Source organism: Pygocentrus nattereri, chromosome 27, assembly GCF_015220715.1.
Source record: "Pygocentrus nattereri isolate fPygNat1 chromosome 27, fPygNat1.pri, whole genome shotgun sequence".
Lineage (NCBI taxonomy): Eukaryota > Metazoa > Chordata > Actinopteri > Characiformes > Serrasalmidae > Pygocentrus > Pygocentrus nattereri.
The window spans coordinates 7,009,516-7,034,907 of NC_051237.1; the positions used below are offsets into that span (position 1 = coordinate 7,009,516).

A 25,392-nucleotide genomic window follows, 5' to 3' on the forward strand; every position below is an offset into this window, starting at 1 on the left:
CGAGCACACCTCAGTTAACTAATGAACAGGTGCCTTGTAGTTGCGTCAGGTGTAAAGAGTACAGAAAACGCAAAAACAGAGCATCAGGGGATTGGGATCCCCTAATGTAGGCTATATTATGTGCCACAAAATGCCTCAAAAACAGAGGATGGTTGCTGATCCAAGGCAATTAAGTAGAGTATGTTTTAGTTATACTAGGCCCTTCACAAACCAATATGCCCTGTGGTTTGTGATTTTTTTTGTGGTTTTTTTGTTATTTGAAAAACGTGGTTACCAATGCTATATTTATTCTACATATCGAGGGTGATGTTGTATTTTCAAGTCAAACCTGTAATGAAGAAGTTCTTTGTGTGAATGCTTGCTATGAAAAGATTAGTTAATCTTGCCTTATGTCCTTTGCAGAGACTGTGGAAATAGTTCAACATGGCCAACATTTTCACTGTTTATCTGCTGCTCAAGCTGTTTGAACTCATCTGAGCTAATCAATGCAGTATAGCAAAGGACACAAATGGCACTTTTAATCACTGTTTCTTATTAGTCCTGTCACCTCACTGCAAGAAGGGCCTGGCTTCAATTCCCTAGCTAGGTGACCAGGGTCCTCTCTGTGTGTGCATGAACTCTCCGTTTGTGCATTGGTTTCCTCCCACAGTCGAAAGGCATGTAGTCAGAGCAGTTGGAGATAGTAAATTGCTCCTAGGTGTGTGGGCAAAGATGTATGTATGTCTGCGTGCCTGCCCCGTGATGGATTGATGACCTGGGTGTTTCCTGCCCTCTGTCCAAAGACCGCTGGATTAGGCTCCAGCACTCCCGCATCCCATAACGATAAGTGATTTAGATGATGAATGAATTTTAAGGCCTTTTTGATGTTTTTTATTCATACATGTCAAGAAAACATATGTACACATACATCACAAGAACCAGTGTAAATTGTAATCCATAATTGTAAATGGGCTGTTTGAATTTTAGTTACCATTTACAGTATTATACAAAATTTTGGAATCCCCAGTCAAATGGCATGTTTTCTTGAATTTAAAATAAGTATAAATCCTCTACAGAGAATGTATAAAAATTAGAGCACATTTCATATTTCATGTGTATTTTTCATATGTTAAACTATTCCTTGTAGAGGATTTGTTAGCTTATTTAACAAAAATCTACAAAACATGTAATTTGACTGTGGGATATTCAAACCTTTGCATGCGGATGAACGGACCGTATGGATTGGAATATAAGTGCTATACTTGGAAACTTTAAAAACGTTCACATAGTACATTAAAGCCTTTTATTCCAAAAATCCTGAGGAATATTGGGTTTTCCATGATGCGAGCCCTTTAACAAACTTGCACCGTTCCAATTATGCCACATATTCATTGATTTCTGAAGTGGAGATTTTTTGGGGTTTTATATCTTAACTGTTGGCACTTTGTAAGCAGCAGGGCCGGCTGGTAGCAAGTGCACCAGTAGTGGGCCATTAGTATTACTCAGATCTGCCATGAATATGAGTAATGAATGATTTTTTTTTGGACTCCGTTAGTCGTTTGACCCCTCTGATTTTCTATTGAGGCTGCCCCACATTTTTGTTATTCAGTCAGAACAGTTATTTCCTGCATTATTAGAAAATATGCTTGCCAGCTTTCAACTTCATTTGCTCTTAAGGAGACATCGGTTCAGATAAGTATTGTAAGCTGTTTCTTGTGATGTAGATGCAAATGAGAGATGCTCTTGCTCTGCTGACCGCTGCTAAGGTCCTGTTCAGTACTCTTAACCAGTGTTCCTATTAAACAGAGTGCATACTTCTTTAAAGGAAAGTAATCCTAATAACAAGCAAACAGGAACCTGTGTTATGAGAATAATAAGAGAAGTAGATGGAGCTCAGCTATTGATCATTGAATCATGCCAATAGGCTTTCACTAACTCTCCCAGAGATCGAGATGTCTTTCCATAGTCTTTCATGCTTATCATTTACCATTTAGTGGGTTGAACTCTAATTGATGCTCAGCGTTTCTGAAGGTCAAGCAGGTCTCCAAAAGTTCTTTGTTGTCTTTCAAGCTTGCAGATATGTATGTTTGCTCAGAAAGTTCTTCCCCAGCAACACTCACAGTCAAGGCAGAGAAACAATGACTGTTATGTAAGATGGAATAAATTGGCATATTGCGAGATAAAATCAGCAGTTGACATGATGTGGTGTATGCATTCAAGGTCTGATGAGGCCCTAGAAGGGTGTCAGATAAAGGGGAATGCATATTATAGCAAGCTGACAGTTTTGCTGTCAGCACACTGTAGAAAACATTCCAGCTATAGGTATTTTTTTATTATTCTTATTTATCTACCTGTGGAAAGGCAGTCAGAACTTGACATCCTCTTAAGTGAAGATCTTCCTTACTTGAGTGCGGTGCAGGTCATGCTGAACATGACGCTTCAACTATTCCAAAAATTGTCATAACATCACCTCATGGAAAGTGTACGTTATGCGTGTTTCTGGAAACAAACATCCAAGCTGTGCATCATGAATTAAGGCAATGTCTGAGTCACCTTTTGTCAGTGCATATTTCTAGGCACTGTTAGAGCGCCCTTTCTTATGTCCTCTCCTGCTCTTTTCACAGTCTCCTGCTTCTTTAACTTCACCACTCCATCTGGAGTCTTGCTGTCACCCAACTACCCTCAGGAGTACGGCAACAACATGCATTGCGTGTGGCTGATCATCGCTAAGCCAGAGAGCCGCATCAACCTGGCCTTCAACGACCTGAGCATGGAGAAACAGTTCGACTTTCTGTCCATCAAAGACGGGGGCAAGGCTGAGTCGCCCATTTTGGGCACTTTTTCTGGTGATGTGCTGCCCTCACCCATCACCACCAGTGGGCATGTGGCACGGCTGGAGTTTCTCACAGACCACACGTACACGGACCGTGGCTTCAACATCACCTTCACCAGTAAGCTTTCTGCCTTTCTAGTTTTTACTGCAGTTTCTCTGAAGAAGCCATTGTTTCTTGTGTTTGTTGGAAAGTTTTTGCAATTGTAAACTTTAATAAGAACAACTTTTGTGTATAATTGGCATAATTGTGAGCAGCATGAATTGTTTCTTTGGTCTTTATTATAATGGGCCAAATTCTGATTCAGGGTACTATCAAAAACTCTCAGCTCTTTCTGTCAGTCTCCTTTATTCATATTCATGTTGCAAACATATTATCCTCTTTTGTTTCATGCATGTGCTCATTTTTGAAAAGAATGTACTTTTGTGTTTTCAGCTTTTTCAGCCAGGCACGATAAAAGACATCCTCTAAAATCTTCCCCTCAAAACCTTTTAGTTTAGTTTAGATTGTGTTCATCCAGCCGGAGCTAGGAGGCATTTGAGACTTTTTTGTTTGTTATTTTAAGATCAAAAACTGTCTGCCTGAATGTTTCCTCTTTTCCCAAAGACGCATCGTTGTGGTTTCAGCACTCTCTGATCCTACTCAGCATATCTTAAAGTCTCATTACGTATCCAGAAATCTTCTCGCTTTCATTTCCCACACTGAGTTTAGCCCAGCAGGGACAGGACACGTGACTGCACTTTTACCTATGACGTTTGTGTGGGGTAATATACCAAAATCAGTCATTATTCACTTTTACCTAGTGGATAAATGTAAATATAGATGGCTAGGTTTAGACATTTTTTGTGATGTCACACAAAGCAGTGAATTTTGCAACTTGTGGAGTGAAAGGCATTTTGAAATTTTAATAATGTTTACATGCTGCATGAAACAAATTTTTAAAAGGGAGAACTTTTTTGGTATGATGTAGGCTCTTTAAAAGTGGTTCTTCTGTGGCATCACTTCAAACAATTCTTTATGGCACCTTCATTTTAAAAGGCCTATATCATGAAAAACACAGTTTTCCTACCTTTTTTGAAATAGACATTTGATGTAGCATGTAAACATTGTGAAACACAAAATGTGGAAACTAAAATATAATATTTGTGATGAAAACCAGCACATTCACGTATTTCCACCTATTCAGCTTTCAGAGGTTTAACTCCACCCATTCATGCTGAAGTTATAAGGAGTCTTTCAGCCTAGGCTGCTTTTTGAGACGCAATACAAGGCAGCCTATCAGAGCTGAGATCATTTAGGCTACATTTACACAGCAGGTAAAAGTGGTCCGAATCTGATTTTCTCACCAAATCCGATTTTTTTGTTTGGCTGTTCATATTATCTTTTAAATGTGTCCTGTATGCGACATTAGTCTGAACAGATCACACTCCCAAACCTACCCGCATGCGCAAAAGAACAATGTTTCACATGGCTCATCCAGAGGTAAACGTCATGACGGCCAGCGAAGGCCTGTTGCTCCCGGAGCTTTCAGCATCATCTTCATTCAGTTCCAGTGCTGGACAGCTGGGCTCATCACCCACAGTGTGTTTGACTTCACCGTAAAAATGGCGCGTTATTTGGCCACTTCTTTGTTTTGTGTCCACAAATACTTTAAACTGTTCTTTGACGATGCCGCCTCTGGCTCCTCCAGCCATTTCATTTGAAACCTCTTTGAACACGGAGCGCTTCAGATGAGTCTCTTCGAGTTTTTTGGTACAGAAACATCAGCCTAAATGTTTGAGTCTCAGCAGTGTGAAATTATGATGAATATCAAGTTGGACTGATGTAAAAGTCGCATGAATTCCGGCTGTTCAGACTGAGACAGATCAGATATGGATCATATTTCAGTACTACATGTGAAAGCGTCTCAAATCATAATTGAAAATGTCAGATTCAATGCATTTTTTGCTGTTCACACAGCCACACAGATGACATATCTGTGTCACATTTGAGGAAAAAGATCAGATTTGGGCCTAAATGTACCATTACTTACTTCATCTTTAAGGCACAGGAACAAAAACAGCCTGTTTAATTCTAAGGGATAATATGAGGTTGGAAAATCATCATGTAAGAACAATTCATGACATTTGAATGTAAGTGGACCTCAGGGATAAAAATCAAATAAAACACAAGAAAGAGAGGCCTTTTAATAGTGTAGGCAGATATCTACTTTCTGGAGCACTGAAACTAAAGTTTTAGATTCACATTTGCAGAATAATCACATTTACAGAATAATGTTCTGTATAAGTATCTAATGAAATGAAGCACCAGTTAATTATAGCTGCTGAAAACGAATCCTGTGTCACATGACTCCCCTTTGTACCCCATTTTTGGGATTGGGCGGGAGAGTCCCATCGCTCATGTTAATTAAGAGCACGACAAACTCCATTGAAGGGTTGGCTGGCAGTTTAATAAATAGAGTGATGTTGATGGATGAGGTACACAGTCTGTTTGGGTGCTGTGAATCAGAGTGAGGATTCATCACAAAAGCACATTTCGAGCCTCTGGTGTGAATGGACAGAGAGAGAGAGAGAGTGAGAGGAAGAAGGAAGCCTAGGAAGGATAGAGAGGGAGATGGAAAGTGATAAGCAATAAAAGTTTTTTTAAAACAGCTCTGTCTGAAAGTGATCATTTATCTTCTCTGAAGCCCCATCAACATGCAGCGAGCATTTCCGAATGTTTCCCAATCAACCAAGTAACTTCTAGGCGCATATAAATCAATACTGCATGCTAAGTGAAATGAATTAGTTTATTTGTGGAACAGAGATGACAAGCAGAAAAGTTTTCCATTCGTGCAGGAAGTTCTTTCATCTAATTCATTAAGAGGCCGTAGCCGTGAACAATTTGGCAATTTTACAAAATCATAACCTTTTGAGCAGGTCCAACTGCACCTGAGTACAATACAGGATCGATATTATAAAGAAATGTGCATGCTTAAGTGCTCCAAAAGGAGAATTCGCAGAGGCATAGCCAAAAAGAGAGAGAGGGGGTTTCAGAGCTTACATTAGAGCATGTGCAGGTTAATCTCCTTGATAAATACATGATCATGACGTTTAGCTGGTGTTAAGTTCTATTCTGCTTGATCACATATATGTGGGCCTGGGGCTCTGTACACTTTCCTGCTGGCAGTCCTGAGATTCAAACCTCTAAATCTTCAGGATAGCAATGTTAATAATGGAGTCTTAAACTACTGTGCTAATCATCTCCCCTAGTAGCTCTAAAACTACTAATAATTCATACAGTACACTCATTATTGTTGGATTATTAAATATAATACTTAGAACTTTATGCAACAGAACAATAGAAGCTGAGGAGTCGATTATTACACTAGAAGCAGGCAAATACAACCCTGACTACAAGCACATTCTTCATGGTTTTATATAGAGTCACACGATTGCTCTGTCATCTTTATGAATCATTTTGGAATACAATGCATAGCGGGATGGTGTTTTTGTTGGCCATTGGGGCTGGGACAAATACTACTATGAGTACTATTTATTCATGCATTAGTATTCATTTGTCAGGCAAAATTACATTTTGCAAAGACAGGTGGTTAGTCAGTCTGAGCTGCCCACAAGCAACATCCAGACATCCATTGTGATTTTTATTTATACTCACATCAGTCGTAGGTCTTCAGATTGGACCATAGTAAATGTCAAAAAGCAAGAAAAACAAAAACATCTCCATGGTAATGTTAATTTCTATGAACATTATAAGCTTCTCTAAATGCTGTTACACACTGAGAGAAACCCCTTTTGGCATAGCTTAACGCACAAAAGGCTTGGGCCTTTTTGTTTCCAACCAAAACCAAGCAACAATAAAAGGTAGTACTGTAGTAACTATACACACAATGCATTTTTTTGGTTCCCAGAAGTCATTACACTATGTCTTAAGCCCTGTAAGGCCCTGAGAGTTCCCCAATGATATATATATATATATATATATATATATATATATATATATATATATATATATATATATATATACACTTGCATCTGTTTTTCGTAAAGTTGGCCTTTGCATTATTTACAATTTACAGCTAAGCTGTTTTGGTCTGCTCTCTTTTCCAGCGTTTCGGCACAATGAGTGCCCTGACCCTGGCGTGCCTGTCAATGGAAAGCGCTTTGGGGAGAGCCTGCAACTCGGCAGCTCCATCTCCTTCCTGTGTGAGGAAGGCTTTGTGAAGACCCATGGCTCTCAGACCGTCTCCTGCATTCTCAAAGATGGCAATGTGGTATGGGACAATGCTGTGCCACGCTGTGAAGGTCAGTATTTGTTAAAATCAAACAGGAACACTAAAGCTATAAGATATCATTTATGTATTGATCTAAAAGCTACCACATACCAGATGTATGATGCAGCTGACACATAGCATCCAAAAATTTGATGCCGTTGTCTTCAGTGAAAATATACACAGTGCTGCCAGCGGTGTGTCAGCACTCGCCATCAGTTGTTTACTTCCATTGCTGTTCAAAATCATCTGCTTAGTGCCGCTCATCATCTTGCTAAAAATCAATCGTAGATTACATGACCTGAGCTTTACATCATGAAATTGAATTGGGATAATATTTTAAAAGGAGTCCATTGGCACTTTCATGCAGATTATTAAGGTACTGCATCAGTTCACAGTGATTTTATTAGTTTATTTTTTATCATTGTGTCTAGCAGAGGATCTAGCATTTAAGTTTCAGCTTAATCTCATTAGGTAGCTAGTTAGTAAATCAGTAACATCCATGTTTTCAAACATGTCCAGCTATAAGTAACTCATTCCTTTCCATTTCATGTGGCATTGTGAGACAGTAGTGTCCATGAACACCAAAAAAAGTATATATATATATATATATATATATATATATATATATATATATATATATATATATTCTATATATAGCATTTTTTGGGTAAACGCAAATTTGGCACATATACATATATAAACATATAAGTTCTACATGCAACAAATGTTGATAGTACAGTGTACATAAACAATAATTACAATTAATAATTTTAATATAGCTCTGTAACATTGTAATACCCTAATATTTTGTGGTACATCTGCAGACATAAAGAACCACACAATCTCCCCTCTGAATACAATGTTTAGCGTACCGCTGAAGCCTCATGGAACTGCCTACATTTTTTTTCATTAAGTATACTCAGATACACCCGCATAAACAAGATTCTTGGTTGCAACCTAAATGTCAGAGCAGCAGGAACCCTTGAGAAATGGCGTCTCCTGGATGTGCATATGGGGATGAAATATATGCCGTGTAAATCTAGCCATGAAAACTTTATTTAGGATTCTCTGTCTGCTGCAGAGGTGTGAGCTGTGAGGCGCATAAAAGTGCACATAATATCCAGTTCACCACATTTTATACAATTTTAATTAAATATTTGAGGAATGCAGTTTTTATAAATAAACCCTGCCCCTGTTTTTTTAATGCTTTTTTGTTTTATGCAATGCAAAGTATCTCATTACTAAAACACATGTGTCCTTATTCAAAAAAATCCACCGGTGTGGAGATGACAAATCATTTCATGCCATTTATTGTGTATTGTGTTATTCATAGAAATCCTTCAGTGTGCTCAATCATTTGATGATATCATCTACCTCAAGGACAGAGAGACTCTGTTTACACCTGCGCATTTAATGTGATTTGTATCTGGATTGTAACCTGATAATATTTTACCACATGCATTTACGTTTGTGTGTATATATATATTGCTCATTTGCCTTCATACACATACAAACTTGAGTGACATCCCATTCTTAATACATAGGGTTTAATATGATGTCAGCCCACCCTTTACAGCTATAACAGCTTCAACTCTTCTGGAAAGGCTTTCCACAAAGTTTAAGAGTGTGTTTATGGGAATTTTTGACCTTTCTTCCAGAAGTGCATTTGTGAGGTCAGACACTGATGTTGGGCGAGAAGGCCTGGCTCGCAGTCTCCACTCTAAATCAAACCCAAAGGTGTTCTGTCGGGTTGAGCTCAGGAGTCTGAGTTGGGAAAGGTTGGGAGCATTTAATTGAACAAAATTTCTTGGTCTGCTGAAGCATTAAGAGTTCCTTTCACTGGAACTAAGGGGCTGAGCCCAACTCCTGAAAAACAACCCCACACCATAATCCCCCCTCCCCAAACTTTACAGTTGGCACAACTACCAAACCCATGCTCTTCCATTGCCAGACGGAGAAGCGTGATTCATCACTCCAGAAAACACGTCTCCACTGCTCTAGAGTCCAGTGTTAGTGCTTTACACCACTGCGTTCGATGCTTTGCATTGCGCTTGGTGATGTAAGGCTTGGATGCAGCTGCTCAGCCATGGAAACCCATTCCGTGAAGCTCTCTACACTGCTCTTGAGCTAATCAGAAGGTCACATGAAGTTTGGAGGTCTGTTGTGATTGACTCTGCAGAAAGTTGGTGACCGCTGCGCTCTAAGCACCTCAGCATCCACCTATTTATTTTTTTTAACTACCAATTGACCACTAAAGTTTTGTCATAATTCTCAAGTCAAATTCATGCCCATGTTAGAAACTCCAAATTGAAGCAGATTTTTTCTGTGGTAAAAATTAATGAGATTTTTGAAAGTCAATGCTGTCATGCTGTGTTTCAAAAAAGGTTCCTAACCCAATACCCATTGTTCTTTTGAATTGTTGTTAAAGAGATCAAATATGAATTTTGCCTCATGTGAGCCAACACTGCTGGTTACGGAACTGACATAATAAGGCTGGCAACCAATAAAATACCCCATGCAAACCAGCAAGGTTTTCAGAATAGATAAGTTACTTTGGCAGTCGTAAAGTACATTAGGAGTAGCGGATGTTATTATATAACAGAGCTAATGTTTAATAGTACACCTACTTGTATGCAGTGCCGTCTCTATATGCAGAACCATGGATATAGCAATGTTCATGTTTAGACACCTTAATGACCTCATAACTCAGAAGATCCAGTGAAATTTGGTAGAAAAATGTACGTAAGATTAAAAAAACATTAGATTTTGATTGTTTTTTTGTCTACCATAGTGTCAGATTTTGGCTGTTTTTCAAACTTCTGTTCATTTTTGTCAGCTTTGACTAGTTGGCAATATGGGCATGAGGCAGACTACAGAACAATGCACAACTTCAGAGGTCTTTTGCCTGTTTCTTATTCTATTCGAAGTCGCTATATCAAAAATGATAATTTGCATTAAAGATGAACCAAAGTAGCACTTTACTAGCTTTGGTCACTCAAGGCTAAATTCAAAGCCGAAACTCATGTTAAGACCTGAACTGAAGGAGCCGTGATGCTCTGTTTAGGTTTGGAGTCCAGTAGTTGGTTTTTCCCCAAATGCTGAACAGCAGAGGGAGGCACTGTCAGTTTTGGTTGTCGAATGTGGCTTGGAGAGACAGCATTTACCATTGTATTTTGAAGGGTTTGAGTAATTGAACATCTGCAATTTTATTAAGGTAATCTATCTGAATGTAATTCTGACAGTACATTTTCATGCATGTAGATTCTCACACATGCTCAAACACAACACCACACCCAATGACAAAACACTTGTTGGTTTGATCACTTAGTAATTACACCTTTCCAAAGTTATTTTCTAACTCTTAAGGCTTGCTGCATTGAACCTGCTGTTGAAAAACAACTAAAGCTGCAAATGAACATGAGATTAACACTGAATTAAATTTATGGAACAGAGTTGATGCAGTTTTTGGGACTGCATATATATGTATAAACAGTCTGGATTGTTTTAAAAGATCATTCTCAGTGAAGACCCTAAGGAGCCAGTCTGTGGGGATCTGGCTCAGTGAGGCAGACAAAAGCTGTCTGAGAGGTTATGCTAGGTAATGTCAATCACATTAAAATGGTGTCTCTTATCTGCCATATTTTACATGCAAATTCTGTAGGGAACTGGAAAAGTTACTGTAGTATTTCCTAGAGATTACTGAAGGTTAATATGTGAAGTAACAGTTTGGTCTGGAATTTGTCATTGCTGAGCCATTGTTCATTCCTCAGCTCCATGTGGTGGAGACCTGAAAGCCCCTAGTGGCATCATCCTGTCCCCAGGGTGGCCTGAGCTCTATAAAGAAGCCCTCAACTGTGAGTGGATCATCGAGGCTCCACCTGGATACCCCATCAAGATCATCTTTGACAAGTGAGCTCCTTTAAAGCTTTCTAGTGTAGCTTCAGACTGAAAGAGTGACTTATTCAACAATATGACAATTTATTAATGTTAAATAATCTTAGAAATGTCCTATGTTTTCTTTTAAATGATATTGTCCTATTATATATGCTGCAGACACGGCTTGCATACATAACAGGATCCTCCAAGTCGACTGTAGAGGATTGATATATTTATATGAACTGATCTCATCACACCGTAACTGGTGTAAACTCCCAGTGGAGTGTGCCACACTCTCAGACCTCTATTTAACCATGCTGCGGAGAGGAATGAATGGCAACCCTAGGCTACTACACCCACACAAGCAAGCAATACTGTGCAAAAGTCAAAGATTGTATGTGTATTCTTGAGAAATTTTTTTTCTTTTGCTTTTCAAAAAAGGTTTGACCTTCGTGATTCATTTCTAAAAAATGGTTAAAGTATCTCTCATAATAAAACAATCTAACAAAACTCCTCAAACCTGCAGTGAAAGTGGTAGAGATAGTAAAGACATACACATTATTAGGCTGAGATGGTGAAAAGGTCTATTCAATGTTGAAAAAGTTTCAGATTGAGCTGTGTAGAGGGCCACGCTCACAGATCAGTATCAAAACTGTCAACAGCCATTACGCATGTTTGTTCAAAGTTATTCTTTAACTAGATTGCAGTATTTGCTAACACTGATTTAAGCCCATTAATATCCCTGCATTGTTTTTATACTAAGGCTTATTATTCAATAACTACATTGACTGCAGTGCAAACAAGCTGTGCCATTCATAGGTTATGGAAGTGTTTAGTAAAATTTAGGGACTACCAGTCATTTAAGGGGTTTAAATGGTATCTAACCATAAATAATTCATTAAAGTTTGCTGAAAGATGACGAGTCCTCCTCAGTATATAACACTGCACTGATCAGCTCCAGTGTTAGCTTTGGCATTAACTGCTGTGTTAGCTCATCCGAAGGGATAACTTCTGTTGCTCAAACCTAAACCTCCTTCTTATTAATCATGAAAATCTTCAACTTTAACATCCCAGATTTCCCTGGTTGGATCTTCCAGGTTATTTTTTAATAATAGTAAATTTGTGAAAGTTCTGTTTCTGTGTAATGTTATTCTCTGTCTTTTTCTTTGTGCCACTCTACATTTTAGTCTGTTATTCCAAGTGTTGCGGATGCTACCTGGAAACCTGAGCTGAATGTTTGACAGTAACCTAAATGAGGCATGACTTGTGTGAATTTTGCAATCGTTTTGATTTTGAATTTGTGCACACACTCACTCAGAAGCTACCACTATGTGTCCACCAGTAAAAGCAGGATCATGCTACTTTTATATAGCGATGGAAAACATGATCCAGTTCCACAAGCTGATACGTTTTACTATGACCAGCATTGTCTGAACTACAATTATGTATCACATAATAGTACACAGTATGATACACATGTATCACCAACATATCAGGTCAGACAGGGCTGAATTCCATCACCAGCACGCATTATTTACATTAATGAAGAATAACATAGTATAATCAAATTTAACTTGTAACATCATAAAGTGTACTGAAGTATTGATTAGCCAAATTTTGTTTTGGATGGTAAACAAGCGTACATCAAGCAGAGATGTGTAAACAGTTGTAAACACTGACAGATTCAGATTTTCATTTATTGTATTAAAGATTTGCCAAACAAATAATCATTTACTGCCCAGATAAACAGCTTTAATTCTAATTTTCTCAGGTGGCCTTAGACTTTTACACAGTACTGTGTATCAGCTTGTGTGCATGTGCCTCTCTCGATTACTTATTCATCAGAAAGCGGGCTGCTCAGGCCCGGAGCTGAAACTTCTGTGCTCCGCCTGCGCCGGAACGTGGCGAGCAGCAGGCTTCAGCACACTGCTGCAGGACACACAGTCTGCTCCGTGTCTGAGCGTGTCTGGCTCACAGCTTGAGTGATGTTTCCCCCTCTACTGTAGCTGTAAATAAGGTAGAGCAGCTGCACCGAGTCCGCCTCTTATGATGGAGCTGTCCATGGTCCCTACACCCCCTCAAAAAAGCCTTTTGCCTCCTACTTGGTGGTTGTTGCACTCTTCTATGCTTATGTGTTCATCCACAGGTTCCGAACAGAGGTGAATTACGATGTTCTGGAGGTGCGGGACGGGCGCTATCCCTCCTCACCTCTGATTGGTAGTTACCAAGGTACCCAAGTGCCCCAGTTCCTCATCAGCACCTCCAGCTTCCTGTACCTGCTCTTCTCCACTGACAAGAGCCATTCGGACATTGGCTTCCGCATCAGATATGAAAGTATGAACTTCTGTTCAGCCACATGATTATATGTGGCAGGCATTTTTTCTTCTTAGTCCTTTTTCTTTTATGCCACGAAGCAGGAGTTCTTTTGCTGTTTATTTCATCTAAATAATTTCTGTTCAATGAATGATACTTAGATCAAGTGTGATATTATCTCCTCCATGATATGAATCATTGTGTTATCAGAGGCTGCTAATTAAAGTTGAGAATTTCTTAGTGCTCACTATCAAGGGCTAAATGAAAGGAAATATTAAGGGATCACCACATGCTGTAGTGTTACTATGCAATGATTTCAGTCAGGGGTTATAATTATGAAATAATAGGATAGTGATTGTTTTAATTCTACTGATCTGCAGGCGCTCACGCCTGCACACACATGCAAATGCAACCTGGGAATATACGCACGCCGCATACACTAAAGCTGCATTGTTATTTGCCGTTTAAATGTTGACTGGTGTTTTTATAGGTGTGACTCTTGTGGAAATAACCTTTTCTCTTTGTCACTCCATAAATCCCAGCTTGGGTGAAGTTATTGAAAGCAGCAGCAGTACAAGCAGAAAGTGCTGTAGATGTTATTTGTACTTATATGAGAGCAGTGGCACTAGAAAGATACAAGAAAAAGGGTTTTGCATTTGTCGATTGGGACCACACATTCTTTATCTTGCAGAACCGAGGTCTGCTATAGTATACAGTACCTGTCAAAAGTGTGTTTTTAATATGGCTTTCAAATGATTAAAATAAATGTATGCTATTAAACACTTTATTTTGCAATGTTAGTCATGATTAATCAAGAGATCATTTTATTTTGACAAAATCACAAGCACAGGATTTTTTTACACTGTTGGTATGATAGAAGATTAGCCATCACACATTAGTACAGCACAGAAGCACATTTTAATAGCATACTAGTAACTTATTATTTTTAAGATATATAAAATAAATATATAAAATATGTTATATAGAGTTTAGTACACTATAAAATACAAGAGTATATGATGTTGTGTAATCTCTTTGGAGTTTACACTGGACACAAAAAGGTCAGAAGAGCTTGTGTATGGTGCAGCCAGTGTGGACTGAAAAGAAATGAAAATGGCAGTGTATCTGTTCCATCAGACAGACAATTACAACTCCTTCAGATATTGTTTTTTCAAGTACTCAGTTTTCAAGTATTCAAAGCTTGTAAACTGCTGTATGAGCCTTTCCTTATTAGCACTTTAAAAACTAGTGGCCTTAATAATGTAACACATGGATGCGTTAACATTATCAGTCTATTGTTTTAATAAACAAGCTTTTTTTGTTGACTTGCAATAACTTAACATAGTGAAGGCACTTTTCATTAGAAGGCTGTTTAGATCCATTGCCTTTGCACAAACTGCAAAACTGAAAGAAAAACATACATAAGTACTACACTCGGAATAATGACATACCCAACACACTTTATCCCCTGGCACTGTTGGCACTCAGCCCCAGTAAACCTTTCAGGTATTTAACCTCTTTTAGAGCAAAAGATATTCAGTAAGCGCACATTAAGGATCATGAAGCTGAGTGCTGCAAAATATACCCCAAGTATTAGCAAATAGATGTTTTATGTTACCTAAAAGAGCTTTTTATCTCATTTAATTGAAAAGCATAAGTGAAAATCAATCATTACGCAGAATATGTTGCTGTCAAGGTATCTCCAACTTTTCTTTGGTAATGTATCTATGAGCACAGTTCACATTGTATTTTAACACTATGCAGTTTGATGTGAGACAAGCTTTGCTTTTTCCTACTTAATTTATTCACTAACAGCAGACAGTAATAGTTGCTTGTTTATAGCACTAATAATGAATAATGTTGTTTTTGAAATCTCTTCTAAAGCCTTGCAGCTGCAGTCAGACCACTGTGTTGACCCTGGGATCCCAGTCAATGGCCAACGACACGGCAATGACTTTTACGTGGGGGCGCTAGTGACGTTTAGTTGTGAAGCGGGATACACACTGAGTGACCCTGAGCCTTTGGAATGCGAACCGAACTTCCAGTGGAATCGGCCCCTCCCCAGCTGCGATGGTATGGCCCAGCTCTGCCTATATAAAATAGCTACTCTTGGAGAAAAAGGACAAATTAGAGACAGGTCATTTATCCTATCGGCGTCATTGCTTCCAGACTGGGAAGGGTCTTTTACGGATTGGCGCTACCCTTTCCACCCTCTGCTCTTATTCCACCATAAATGCTTTTATACTTAGGGCCATTATTGATTTTTCCCTTTGGGTAATGATAGGAATAATTTGCCTCCATATGTTTATGTCCTTCAGAAGGGCACCTTTGTAAACTCAGTTTAAGTGCTTTGTGAAAACAGTGGGAGGTGCTATGTTTTAACAAATACTCCCCTTTCTCCAGCTCTCTGCGGTGGGTTTATTCAGGGAAACTCTGGCACCATTCTGTCGCCTGGCTTTCCGGACTTCTACCCCCACAACCTCAACTGCACCTGGATGATTGAGACCTCACATGGCAAAGGTAAATGGGCTTAACTTTTTGCAGTTCGCACTTATTATCCTGGAAGAAAAAGGTGTTTTAAGTTGCTGTGATGTGTGAAGTTAGCAGAGGACGCATACAGCGCAGACATGGATATTCAGAATAGTTTGTTTATTAACTACATCGGCCACTTAAGGCTGGAAATCAAGGAATAAACAGGTCCACTGTCATTCATCTGCACTGGCAGTAGTACAGATGTAAACATATGGTAATGTAATATGTTGTCACTGTCATAACAAAACCTTGTAAATGGCAACTTTTCAAAAGAAGGTGAATTTATGCTTAATTTTTCATGTTAATTAAAGTAATAAGATTTTAAGGCCAAGAAGGAATCAAATAGTAAAATATATAAATGTAAATCAAAAACTTTACAAAAAAATTTTAATTAGTTACAAGGTTTTGATATTCATAATATGAACATGTAAATAAAACAACTGAGTGAAATAAGTTGTTAAGTCAGAAAAATACAAGGTGTTGTATTAAGAACATTCAGAATAATAAGTACTAAATAAATATATCCTTTCTAACTGGTTCCTTTGCCTTTTTCATCTGCCAGGTGTCCAGTTCACCTTCCACACGTTTCATCTGGAAAGTCCTCATGACTATCTGCTGGTGACAGAGAATGGTAGTTTCTCTCAGCCACTGTGGAGGCTGACCGGCTCTACTCTGCCCCCTCCTCTCAGTGCTGGTCTGTTTGGGAACTACACCGCTCAGATCAGATTCCTCTCTGACTTCTCTGTCTCTTATGAAGGTTTCAACATCACCTTCTCAGGTACGGAGATCCTAATAAAGCTCATTTCAGCAGCCTAACTAACAGTGTTATCCAGCCTCAGTGCCGAAGAGACTCAGTCCCACACAGTTTAGAAAGAAAAACAACAAGAAAAAACTGTTATTAAGGGCAGTGATTGTAGCAGTGGGATGAATGAATAAGTTTAAATGAAATCTTCCAAAATCACTTAGGGGATAAAGCAATTCTTTTTGTATTGTTATTCCTCCCAAAGAGCCTTTAAAAATTCACATAAAAGTGCATATGAGGACTTTTGAAGATCTTTTGTGTGCCTTTATATACCAAATGTACCAAAATGGATAATTTTAATATTAACATCAACCTGCCCAGGGACTCTGAATGAAAATGAGCCATTTGGGTAAATCCGGCACAAAAAAAAATCTTGTTTGTGCTGAAACACTCCTTACAGTCTGAACGTGTGGAGCTGGGACTGCTGTGATTTTCGTGACATCACAAAACCAGTGAATTCAAAGAGGGCTGATTTTGCAGCTTCGTTTTGTATAGACTGGTAAGAATGGTACAGTTTTAGTGTTTACATACTACATCATACTCTTTTATTATGAACCGGCAAGGGAATGTTAATCCTGCCATGTTAAAAATTCTTCACAATTTTTCTTGTTCTTTGCTCTTGTGATACCCCAGATCTTGTAGGTCAAAATACTCTGATTAAGACTTTTGTCTGTGATTTTTCTTCTCAGATGCAACTGATTAAACTTACCAGTTGATTATTAGTTTTAATGATCTGTTAATATCAGTGAATCGTTAACTATCAGTTTTAATTATCAGTTCATTATCATTTTTTGAGGAAAGAGTGTTTGAGCAGACAAATCATCAAACACTGTTGTATTTCAGCCCACCAGGAGCAGAGCTGGAACCCACTGCGCTGCTTTGTTTTAAAAATATCCAGATGTGCATCCCAACGTGACAAAACAGTGGTTTCAGATGGTGCCCATTCTCTTCTGCCTCTGTTTAGAGTATGATCTAGAGCCGTGTGAGGACCCTGGTGTGCCTCCTTTCAGCACCCGTAAAGGGCTGCAGTTCGGGGTGGGGGACGCGCTCATCTTCTCCTGCTTCCCTGGATACCGGTTGGAGGGGCCAGCGAGGGTGGTGTGTTTAGGGGGGCGGCGGCGGGTCTGGAGTTCCCCTCTCCCAAGGTGTGTTGGTAGGTGGTCACATGCTTTTTATTTTGCTTTGTTCGCTATTTATATTGTACACTTTCCCTCCCCCACAGCACTGTTTACTGATTAGAATGCAGGGGAAATCAGGTGCGCCATTTATACACGCGCATGCGCAGACTAATCATCTGGAGGTTTATACTAAGCCAGCATGATGTAAAACTCCTGGAAAACTGTTGAACCCACCTTTCCAAAATACAGTGGAAAAGAAAGCCAACTTCCATTTGTGGCAAATAACATAATCTGTATCAATAAAACAGTGAAATATCTCGGAGGCCAGATTTCCCCTAATTATTCAGTGGCAGAATAGCTGGCAGTGCTAAACTTAGAAAGTAATTGGTTTATGTTGTGATTTTGACATTTCAGTTGAAGCAAGTAATTACATTTTATATATTTTTCCTTGGCAACATTTGGCTGCCGGTTTCTGTTTATTTGTTTATATTTCTTGTGAAACTAGGTCAAGTGATTTCCTAATAAGTAAGAATTTAGTCAGTTCTTCTGCCTTGTACGCAAGGGGTTGGCAAGGGATTATTTAGGTTAGGGAACAAAAGTGAAAAATAGCAAATGGCATATGTTAATCAGAATATCCTGTTTGGTACTAGTCAGGGAGATAAGGGCAAATTTGTTGATGTACTTGTTTATGTAAATATTAAAAAAAAAAAAAGAATAGTGCACAGCTCTAGCCATGTTTAATAAGTCCCCGTCTCTCCCAGCATGAGTCTGCTGCATGAGTGTTTGGATGTGTTAGTGGGGGGTCACATCCGAGGTAGAGGTCATGTATCATTTGACCTCTCTTCTGTCCAGCTGAGTGCGGCTCCTCTGTGACGGGGAAACAAGGAGTCCTCCTCTCACCAAACTATCCCGGTTACTATGGCAACAATCACGAGTGCATCTACTCCATCCAGACACAGCCTGGCAAGGGCATCCAGCTCAGGGCTAGAGACTTCCGCCTGGAGGAGGATGACATGCTGATGGTATGATGTATATTTTATGAGGGGGGTTCTGTAAATTTGTTGTATGGAATTTGTACCAATGTATGGACCTAAAAGATATTGAATAAACATACATGGTTTAGACATGTCAGAATATTGTCAGAGCCAATTCAGGTGTGTTTTAATAAACTGGCACTGGCTATAATAATCATGATCCTTTGTTATTTTTCCTCATCGTGCTCTATTTACAACACTGTTGTAGAGGTGACACACATAGATATTATCTACAGCTGTAACATATTCTCAGAGATTAGTGTGTTAAACATCTGCAGAATGAAGCTAAGAAAACAGCCATTTGTGAAATGTGAGTGAAAAGATATTACGTGCTTAACAGTAAGAGCACCTGCACTTTCAAACTAAGCAGTAACTGCTTAATGCATTAAGGAGTCTTTGGTGATGGCTTTTTCCCTATATTTTGTTTTGCTTATTATTCATTTATTTTCTTTCTATAGCCATTTAAGTAGATTAAACATGTTAAATATGCATGGTTTATAGTTAATGTTTAGCACTGATTAAAGTTTTTTTCCCTGATTAGATTTTTTTTTTCAATTCTGTCAATTCTGTTTCAATCTTTCGTGCAAAATAATATGATTGAGGTCGGTGGTGATCCCTAAGTAAGATGTTGTCCCCAAATGTTTAGAAACTTCCCTGTTATGCATATTAGATGAATTTGAAATGTGATAGTAGTGTATTTAAGACACAATAGAATGGTCATTATAAAAAAGCAGTCTCAGGTTTGGGTTTAGGGTTTCACACTATGCGCAAAATAAATAAGTGGCTACAGCCTGTCATGTTTTACCTTAGTTGCACTGGTTTTACTAACGGTAATGGGCCTCATTCACCAACATCTTAAGTTTTTTCTTAAATTTGTTCTTGAGAAAGGTCTATGCTAGGTTCATATCATAGAACTGCTTGCACTTTTGTGCTCTTGAGTGTGTGCAGATTCTGTTCTTACCTAAGAACAAATCCCAAATAAGAAAGCACCGGTTTCAGAATCTTCATGAAAACTGCAGGGTTTTAAAAAGATTTTTTTCTTAAGAATGTTGGTGAATGAGACTCAGTGTTCTTTACATTTCTACTGCTGTCTGAGGCTTATTTACAAAAATACAAATAGCAGACTGGTACAGAGTCTGGTACTACAGAGTCTGGGCAGATACTTAATATTAAAATAAACCTGACATTCATGATTCAGCTTGTTGCTTAAAACCAAAATAGTTTTTCATTTTGCCATAATCTTCTCATTGCTGGTTGTATCATTGTGCACTATTTATTAAAATTATTTTAAACAATAATATATTTCAGTTTCTCCCACGACCCCTATCCATCCCACCATGCTTGCTAAGACTGATGTACTTGGAAAAGAAGCAAAGTCTTAGGCACATAAACAAATAGTTTAAAACATTTATCAACATCGTCATCATCATCATTTTTAACCGCTAGTCCAAATAGGGTCGCGGTAACAGTTGAGAGAGCAGAGAATCCCAGACGATCCTGTCCCCCGCAACTTCCTCCAGCTCATTCCCGGGGACCCCAAGCCGCTCCCAGGCCAACTTGGAGATATAATTAAAATATTTATATCAGCAATAACAGTGTTTCTGTATAAAAACTATATAATATCAGAATAAAGGCAAATAGCTATTAACACGGTACAGATTTGTTGTTGAAAAGTTGTTGATATTTTGAGAGCTGGTTAGAAGAACAAAGTTTGGTTCCAGATTTCTCGTCAGTGTCCACAGCTGCCCAGGTATCTACTAAATTCTGTCACCATTTAACATAATAAAGTACTGATTAGCCAAACCAGGTATCGGATGGCTTTAGTCACAGTACTGTATGTCACAGTAAAATGTGCTATGATTTCCACTTCATGTTGACATTACATTCCTCAGACTGGGATCAGGGCATTATAATCTGATCATGACATCCCTGATATAAGCTCTGTGTTTGTGTTCCAGGTGTACGATGGCAACAGTAACCGTGCCCGCTTGCTGGGCGTCTTCACTGGTACAGAGCTGATGGAGATGACTCTGAACAGCACGTCCAGCACCATGTTCATGGAGTTTATCAGTAACAATGAGAACACCAGCAAAGGCTTTGAGCTTCACTTCACCAGTGAGTAGCAGCTGTGCTACTCCAAGGTTCTGTTCTTTCATAGCTGTTAGATTATGCCACATTACATGAGGGTCAGGGCTTTATGTGCAGCCTTTTCAACTCATTTCATTTTTGACATAAAAGGACTAAAACACACACACAAGCGTGCGGCTTCCATCACAGCATGAGGATCATGTAAGATGCATGCATGGCCGTAGGTGCACACCTCTGTTCAAGCTCTTACCAGTTCTCTCCATAGCAACCTCAGGTGGGCATGAATAATAGAGCCCCCTACACATATTCCACATGAGTGGATCTCTGTGTGTGTGACTTTGTTGTGAACAGCTCTTTTTCAATTCTCTTTTTTTCTTCACTGTTCCTATAACAAGTTTAATCTCCACACAATGCCTTACTATAATGACTGCTGTGAGGCAGCATGGAACCCGTGTTTCAGGTAGAACCCTAACTGACCTCTCTCTCTGTCTCTCTCTCTTTCTCACTCTTTTTCTCTCTTTGCTCTCTATTTCTCTCTCTGTCTTTCTCCTCTTTTGCTGTCTGTTTCTCTCTGTCTCTCTTCCTTTTTTGTTCGTTTTTCGCACTTCTTTTCTATTTTCTTTCTCTTTGCTCTCTATCTCTCACTGTCTTTCTCGTCTCTTTCATTTTGTACTTTTCCTTTCTCTCTTTCTCTTTTCTTTTTATCTTTCTTGCTCTTTTCCTCCTTTCTCTTTTCTTTCTTTTTTCTGTCTTTGCTCTCTGTTTCTTTTTCTTTCTTGCTTTATCTCCTTTTGATTTTTCTGTCTGTCTCTTTCTATCTCCTTTTTTCCTCTTCATTGTTTATTGTTATCTTTTTGTTTTTTCTTTCTATTTTCTCTTTCTCTTCGCTCTGTATCTCTTTCACTTTTCCTTGTTTTTCTCCTTTTACTTTTTCTGTCTGTCTGTCTGTTTGTCTCTCTCTCTCTGTCCCTCTCTCTTTGATATTCAGGTTTTGAGCTGGTGAAATGTGAGGATCCAGGTGTGCCTCAGTTTGGGTATAAACGTGAGGATAAGGGTCACTTTGCAGGAAGCACCGTGTCATACAGCTGTGACCCGGGATACACTCTGAAGGGGACAGAGGTGCTGACATGTCTCAGAGGGGAGAGGAGGGCATGGAACAGCCCTCTCCCACAGTGCGTGGGTAAGTTAAGCACAGCAGTGACCCTTTGGCTATGCGGGTTTGAAGTGGCACATATGTGTTTTGGATAAGTGTGACCTAGATCTGGTTTGATTTCTGCAGAGCTGTGTGAACATTTTTTTTTTGTTTCTTTCAGATCAGATTTGAGCCACACATGCATGGTCCTAGATTTGAAGATACATATACAGAAGGTGGCCAGGTGATTGTAAAAAGGACAGGCAGATTAGAATAGTCTTTTTTTTTTGTTTTTGAGATTTACATGTGCTTGTATCACTCTTGCCATTAGTCAGTGATGACAAATAATCTGTCAGTTCTTGAAGTGTAGGATTTTGTATAGGATTTTGCTCCAAATTCGTCAGTTTTAGCGATACTGCAGTGATAAATGTTCTTGAAAATTATATTTTTCTTTTGTGTTTCTTCTTGCGCATGACCTTAATAATTTTCCAAATTGTGCACACAAAATTCCTTTTAGGACAGAAGTCTGTTCAAATTGATGATGGGTATGGATCACTTACAAACAGAAGGAATGGATCTGAGTGAAAAATTGGAATTAAGCACTAAGGTTGTAATGTAAATGTAGCTGTAGATATTGCAGGCTTTGATGCTGTTGGTTTCAGGAGAGGCTGTAGAGAACTGCACGCATGGCTAGCTGCCTTTTTCAGCTGCACTCATTCTTAATGCAGGGCGAAGTAATCAGAAACAGGGATGAGAAAGCCTTTCTTGGAAGGATGAGTAAAATGGAACGAAACGATGGAAGGTCTTGAGGAAATATGAAGTGAAATGGTCATGAACTGGGTCAGACTGTCCGAGTCTCGCTGTGATTCTGCCATGGCAGACAAAATTCCTGCCTGGAGGAGAACTCCAGAGGTCCTGAGTGATGTTTGCTATCCTTTGATCACACGGTGTGACAGGATGTAGGATAGAAAACTGACTGCTCCTGCATGCTCACCGACAGTGCGGCAGAAGCCAGAAACATGCACTCTCGGTTGTGCAGATCAACACTGACCAGCATGGACGCACTCTTAAAAATAGAACTGCTTAACTTTCCTTTTGCTTGGACACAGAAGTCTAGGAAAAACCTTTAAATGCTTTGGAGCCTTTGTTTTTGTGGAATTTTAGGTGGAGGGTCTTCAAACTTCAAAAATACTTAGTAACACTTTACTGGAACCGTGATATATAACATTGAAATAACCAAGCCATGATTTATATTGTGGGACTGGATTATGTTCAGTAACCTGAAAGTGTCATGTTATCATTACTGGTCATTGTCATGACAGAATCCATATTTGATGTACAGCTGGGCGCTGTGGCCAAAAATGTTACCACGATAAACAAAATTCATATAGTTCGATATCAATACATATCACGATAAATGTCAAATCATTATTTCTTTAAAGTTGGAAGGCTGATTTTTGCTCCTGAGTGGGTTAATCGCCGTTTTAAACTGTCCTTCGTGGTCGGAACACAACAAACACTCACCAAACAGTGGAGCATTTCACAAATCTGTCATGGGAGAGTGGGAGAGAGCGTCTGGTGAGCTGGTTTTACCAGCTGGAAAAGCAGGCCCGTAATTTTTGTAATAGTCATAATTTAAGAAAGAAAACAGATTATTTTTATCTGTCTGGTGACGAATGTTCGACTATCCCGTCACAAATCCTAAACAAGTGGCCAAAACCAGTGCTAAACGGTTTAGTTTCTCAACAACGTCAACTTAATACGAACAGCAAATATCAGCTGGCTCAGTACGTCAGTGATGGATCACATCGCCTTACTGGCATCAGTCCTGCCGCATCCATGTCAGAGCATATCACAGTATTCAAACACCAGCTAGCAGACTTCTGGATTTCTCTATAGTTTCAGGGCTGAACCGAAATATATGTAACACCAGACAAACAGAGTCCTCCTTTCAGGTACGTTTAAACTAAAAGCGGTGCTTTGTGTTATGTTTGATCTACAGTATCATCAGTTCACCCTGTTGTGCGAGTGACCGAGCGCTGCTTCAAGCTAGCCAGCTGCTAAAAACAGCTAGCCTGGAAAGATAGCATTCTCCCACTCTCCAGTGCCTCACAGCGTCCTCAGTTTACTATCGTTTTAATCAGGCTCACATGAACTCACTTCTTTCTTTCACTTTCATTGCTTGGGAATGCACTAATACTGTAATATGACTTTCTGACGGCGCTGTAGTTGTGAGGACTGTGATTTAACGCTGCTGAAGCTTGTTAGGATGTACGGAAAGAGGCGAGTTCACTGTAGGTCAGCACAGCTCCGCCACTTATCTCGCCACTCATCTCGCCACTCACACTTGGTCACAGGAGAGCGGTTCGCTGGTCGCTCCACTCAAACAGGGAATGTATAACTCCACGTTTCAGACATTCCAAAAGTATATTTGGTGACCCTTTATTACTCGTGGCCAGCCTCCTTCTCTAATCATGCCGAAAAACTCAGAAGTGCGCCCTCTCCTGGCAACAGCAGAGTAGTATCGCTTTCCTTGCAGGAGAAAACGCCACCAGGGCTTTTGTTGAACATGGAAGTGTGAGAATGGTGTATTATATAGAACATTTATCGAACCTTTCTTATGGTAAAAGTTATATCGCGATAATTATCGTTATCCTTTTTATCGCCCAGCCCTAGTTTGATGTCACGACAGCTTCACATCTTGATTCTTGCTAAGTGTAACTGTTACCCGTCATGACAGCAAGCAACACTGCAACTTGGCGGTATTTGTAACATAATCTGTTGTGACACCTGCTATGGCATGTTTATAGTATGGTTACGTCAGTGTTAAGTAGCATGATTCAGTTAAAGGAAGCAAAAGTGGTTCTTTGGCGTTGCTCGAGAGGAATTTTTGGTTGGATCCCTCTTTCTGTGTACATCTTGCTAGCTGGTTCGTGGGCTGCTTCATGAATGAGGTAGACTAGCCGTGAAATGACGTTTTGTTGCTTATCTAGCTAAAGTAAGTTTTTTTTTCTAGTTAGCTAAATACCTGAAGATGGACAAATTAGCTGGTCAGTCGTCTGAATTCTTCAACTCTCTATTCAGCCATGAGGGTTAGCAGTTTGGCTGCTAGCAAATGTGCTTACGTGCTGCTCTTATGTACCAATAACGTTAACCACTCTCTCACCTAGTCTCTCTCTCTCTCTCTCTCTCTCTCTCTCTCTCTCTTTCTCTCTCTCTCTCTCTCTCTCTCTCGCGCTCTGTCTTTATGGTTCCTCCCTCCCCTTTTGCTCTGTGTCCCTATTTTTTCTTATTTTCACTGTAATGCTCACTCCCCCCCTCTCTCTCTCTCTCTCTCTCTCTCTCTCTCTCTCTCTCTCTCTCTCTCTCTCTCTCTCTCTCTCTCTCTCTCTCTTTTTATGGTTCCTCTCTCCC

At 39.4% G+C, this 25,392-nt stretch overlaps 1 protein-coding gene across 1 annotated transcript in view; it reads left to right on the forward strand.

Moving 5' to 3' along the window:
• Window positions 1-25,392, forward strand: part of csmd2 (CUB and Sushi multiple domains 2) — a 388,841-nt gene that overhangs the window by 223,380 nt on the left and 140,069 nt on the right. Inside the window, exons 14-24 of the mRNA XM_017694219.2 lie at window positions 2,604-2,930; window positions 6,920-7,114; window positions 10,854-10,992; window positions 13,106-13,293; window positions 15,157-15,345; window positions 15,676-15,792; window positions 16,367-16,582; window positions 17,571-17,759; window positions 18,577-18,746; window positions 20,717-20,873; window positions 21,835-22,026. Of these exons, the coding sequence (XP_017549708.1) occupies window positions 2,604-2,930; window positions 6,920-7,114; window positions 10,854-10,992; window positions 13,106-13,293; window positions 15,157-15,345; window positions 15,676-15,792; window positions 16,367-16,582; window positions 17,571-17,759; window positions 18,577-18,746; window positions 20,717-20,873; window positions 21,835-22,026 (2,079 nt within the window). The remainder of the gene's footprint in view (window positions 1-2,603; window positions 2,931-6,919; window positions 7,115-10,853; window positions 10,993-13,105; window positions 13,294-15,156; window positions 15,346-15,675; window positions 15,793-16,366; window positions 16,583-17,570; window positions 17,760-18,576; window positions 18,747-20,716; window positions 20,874-21,834; window positions 22,027-25,392) is intronic.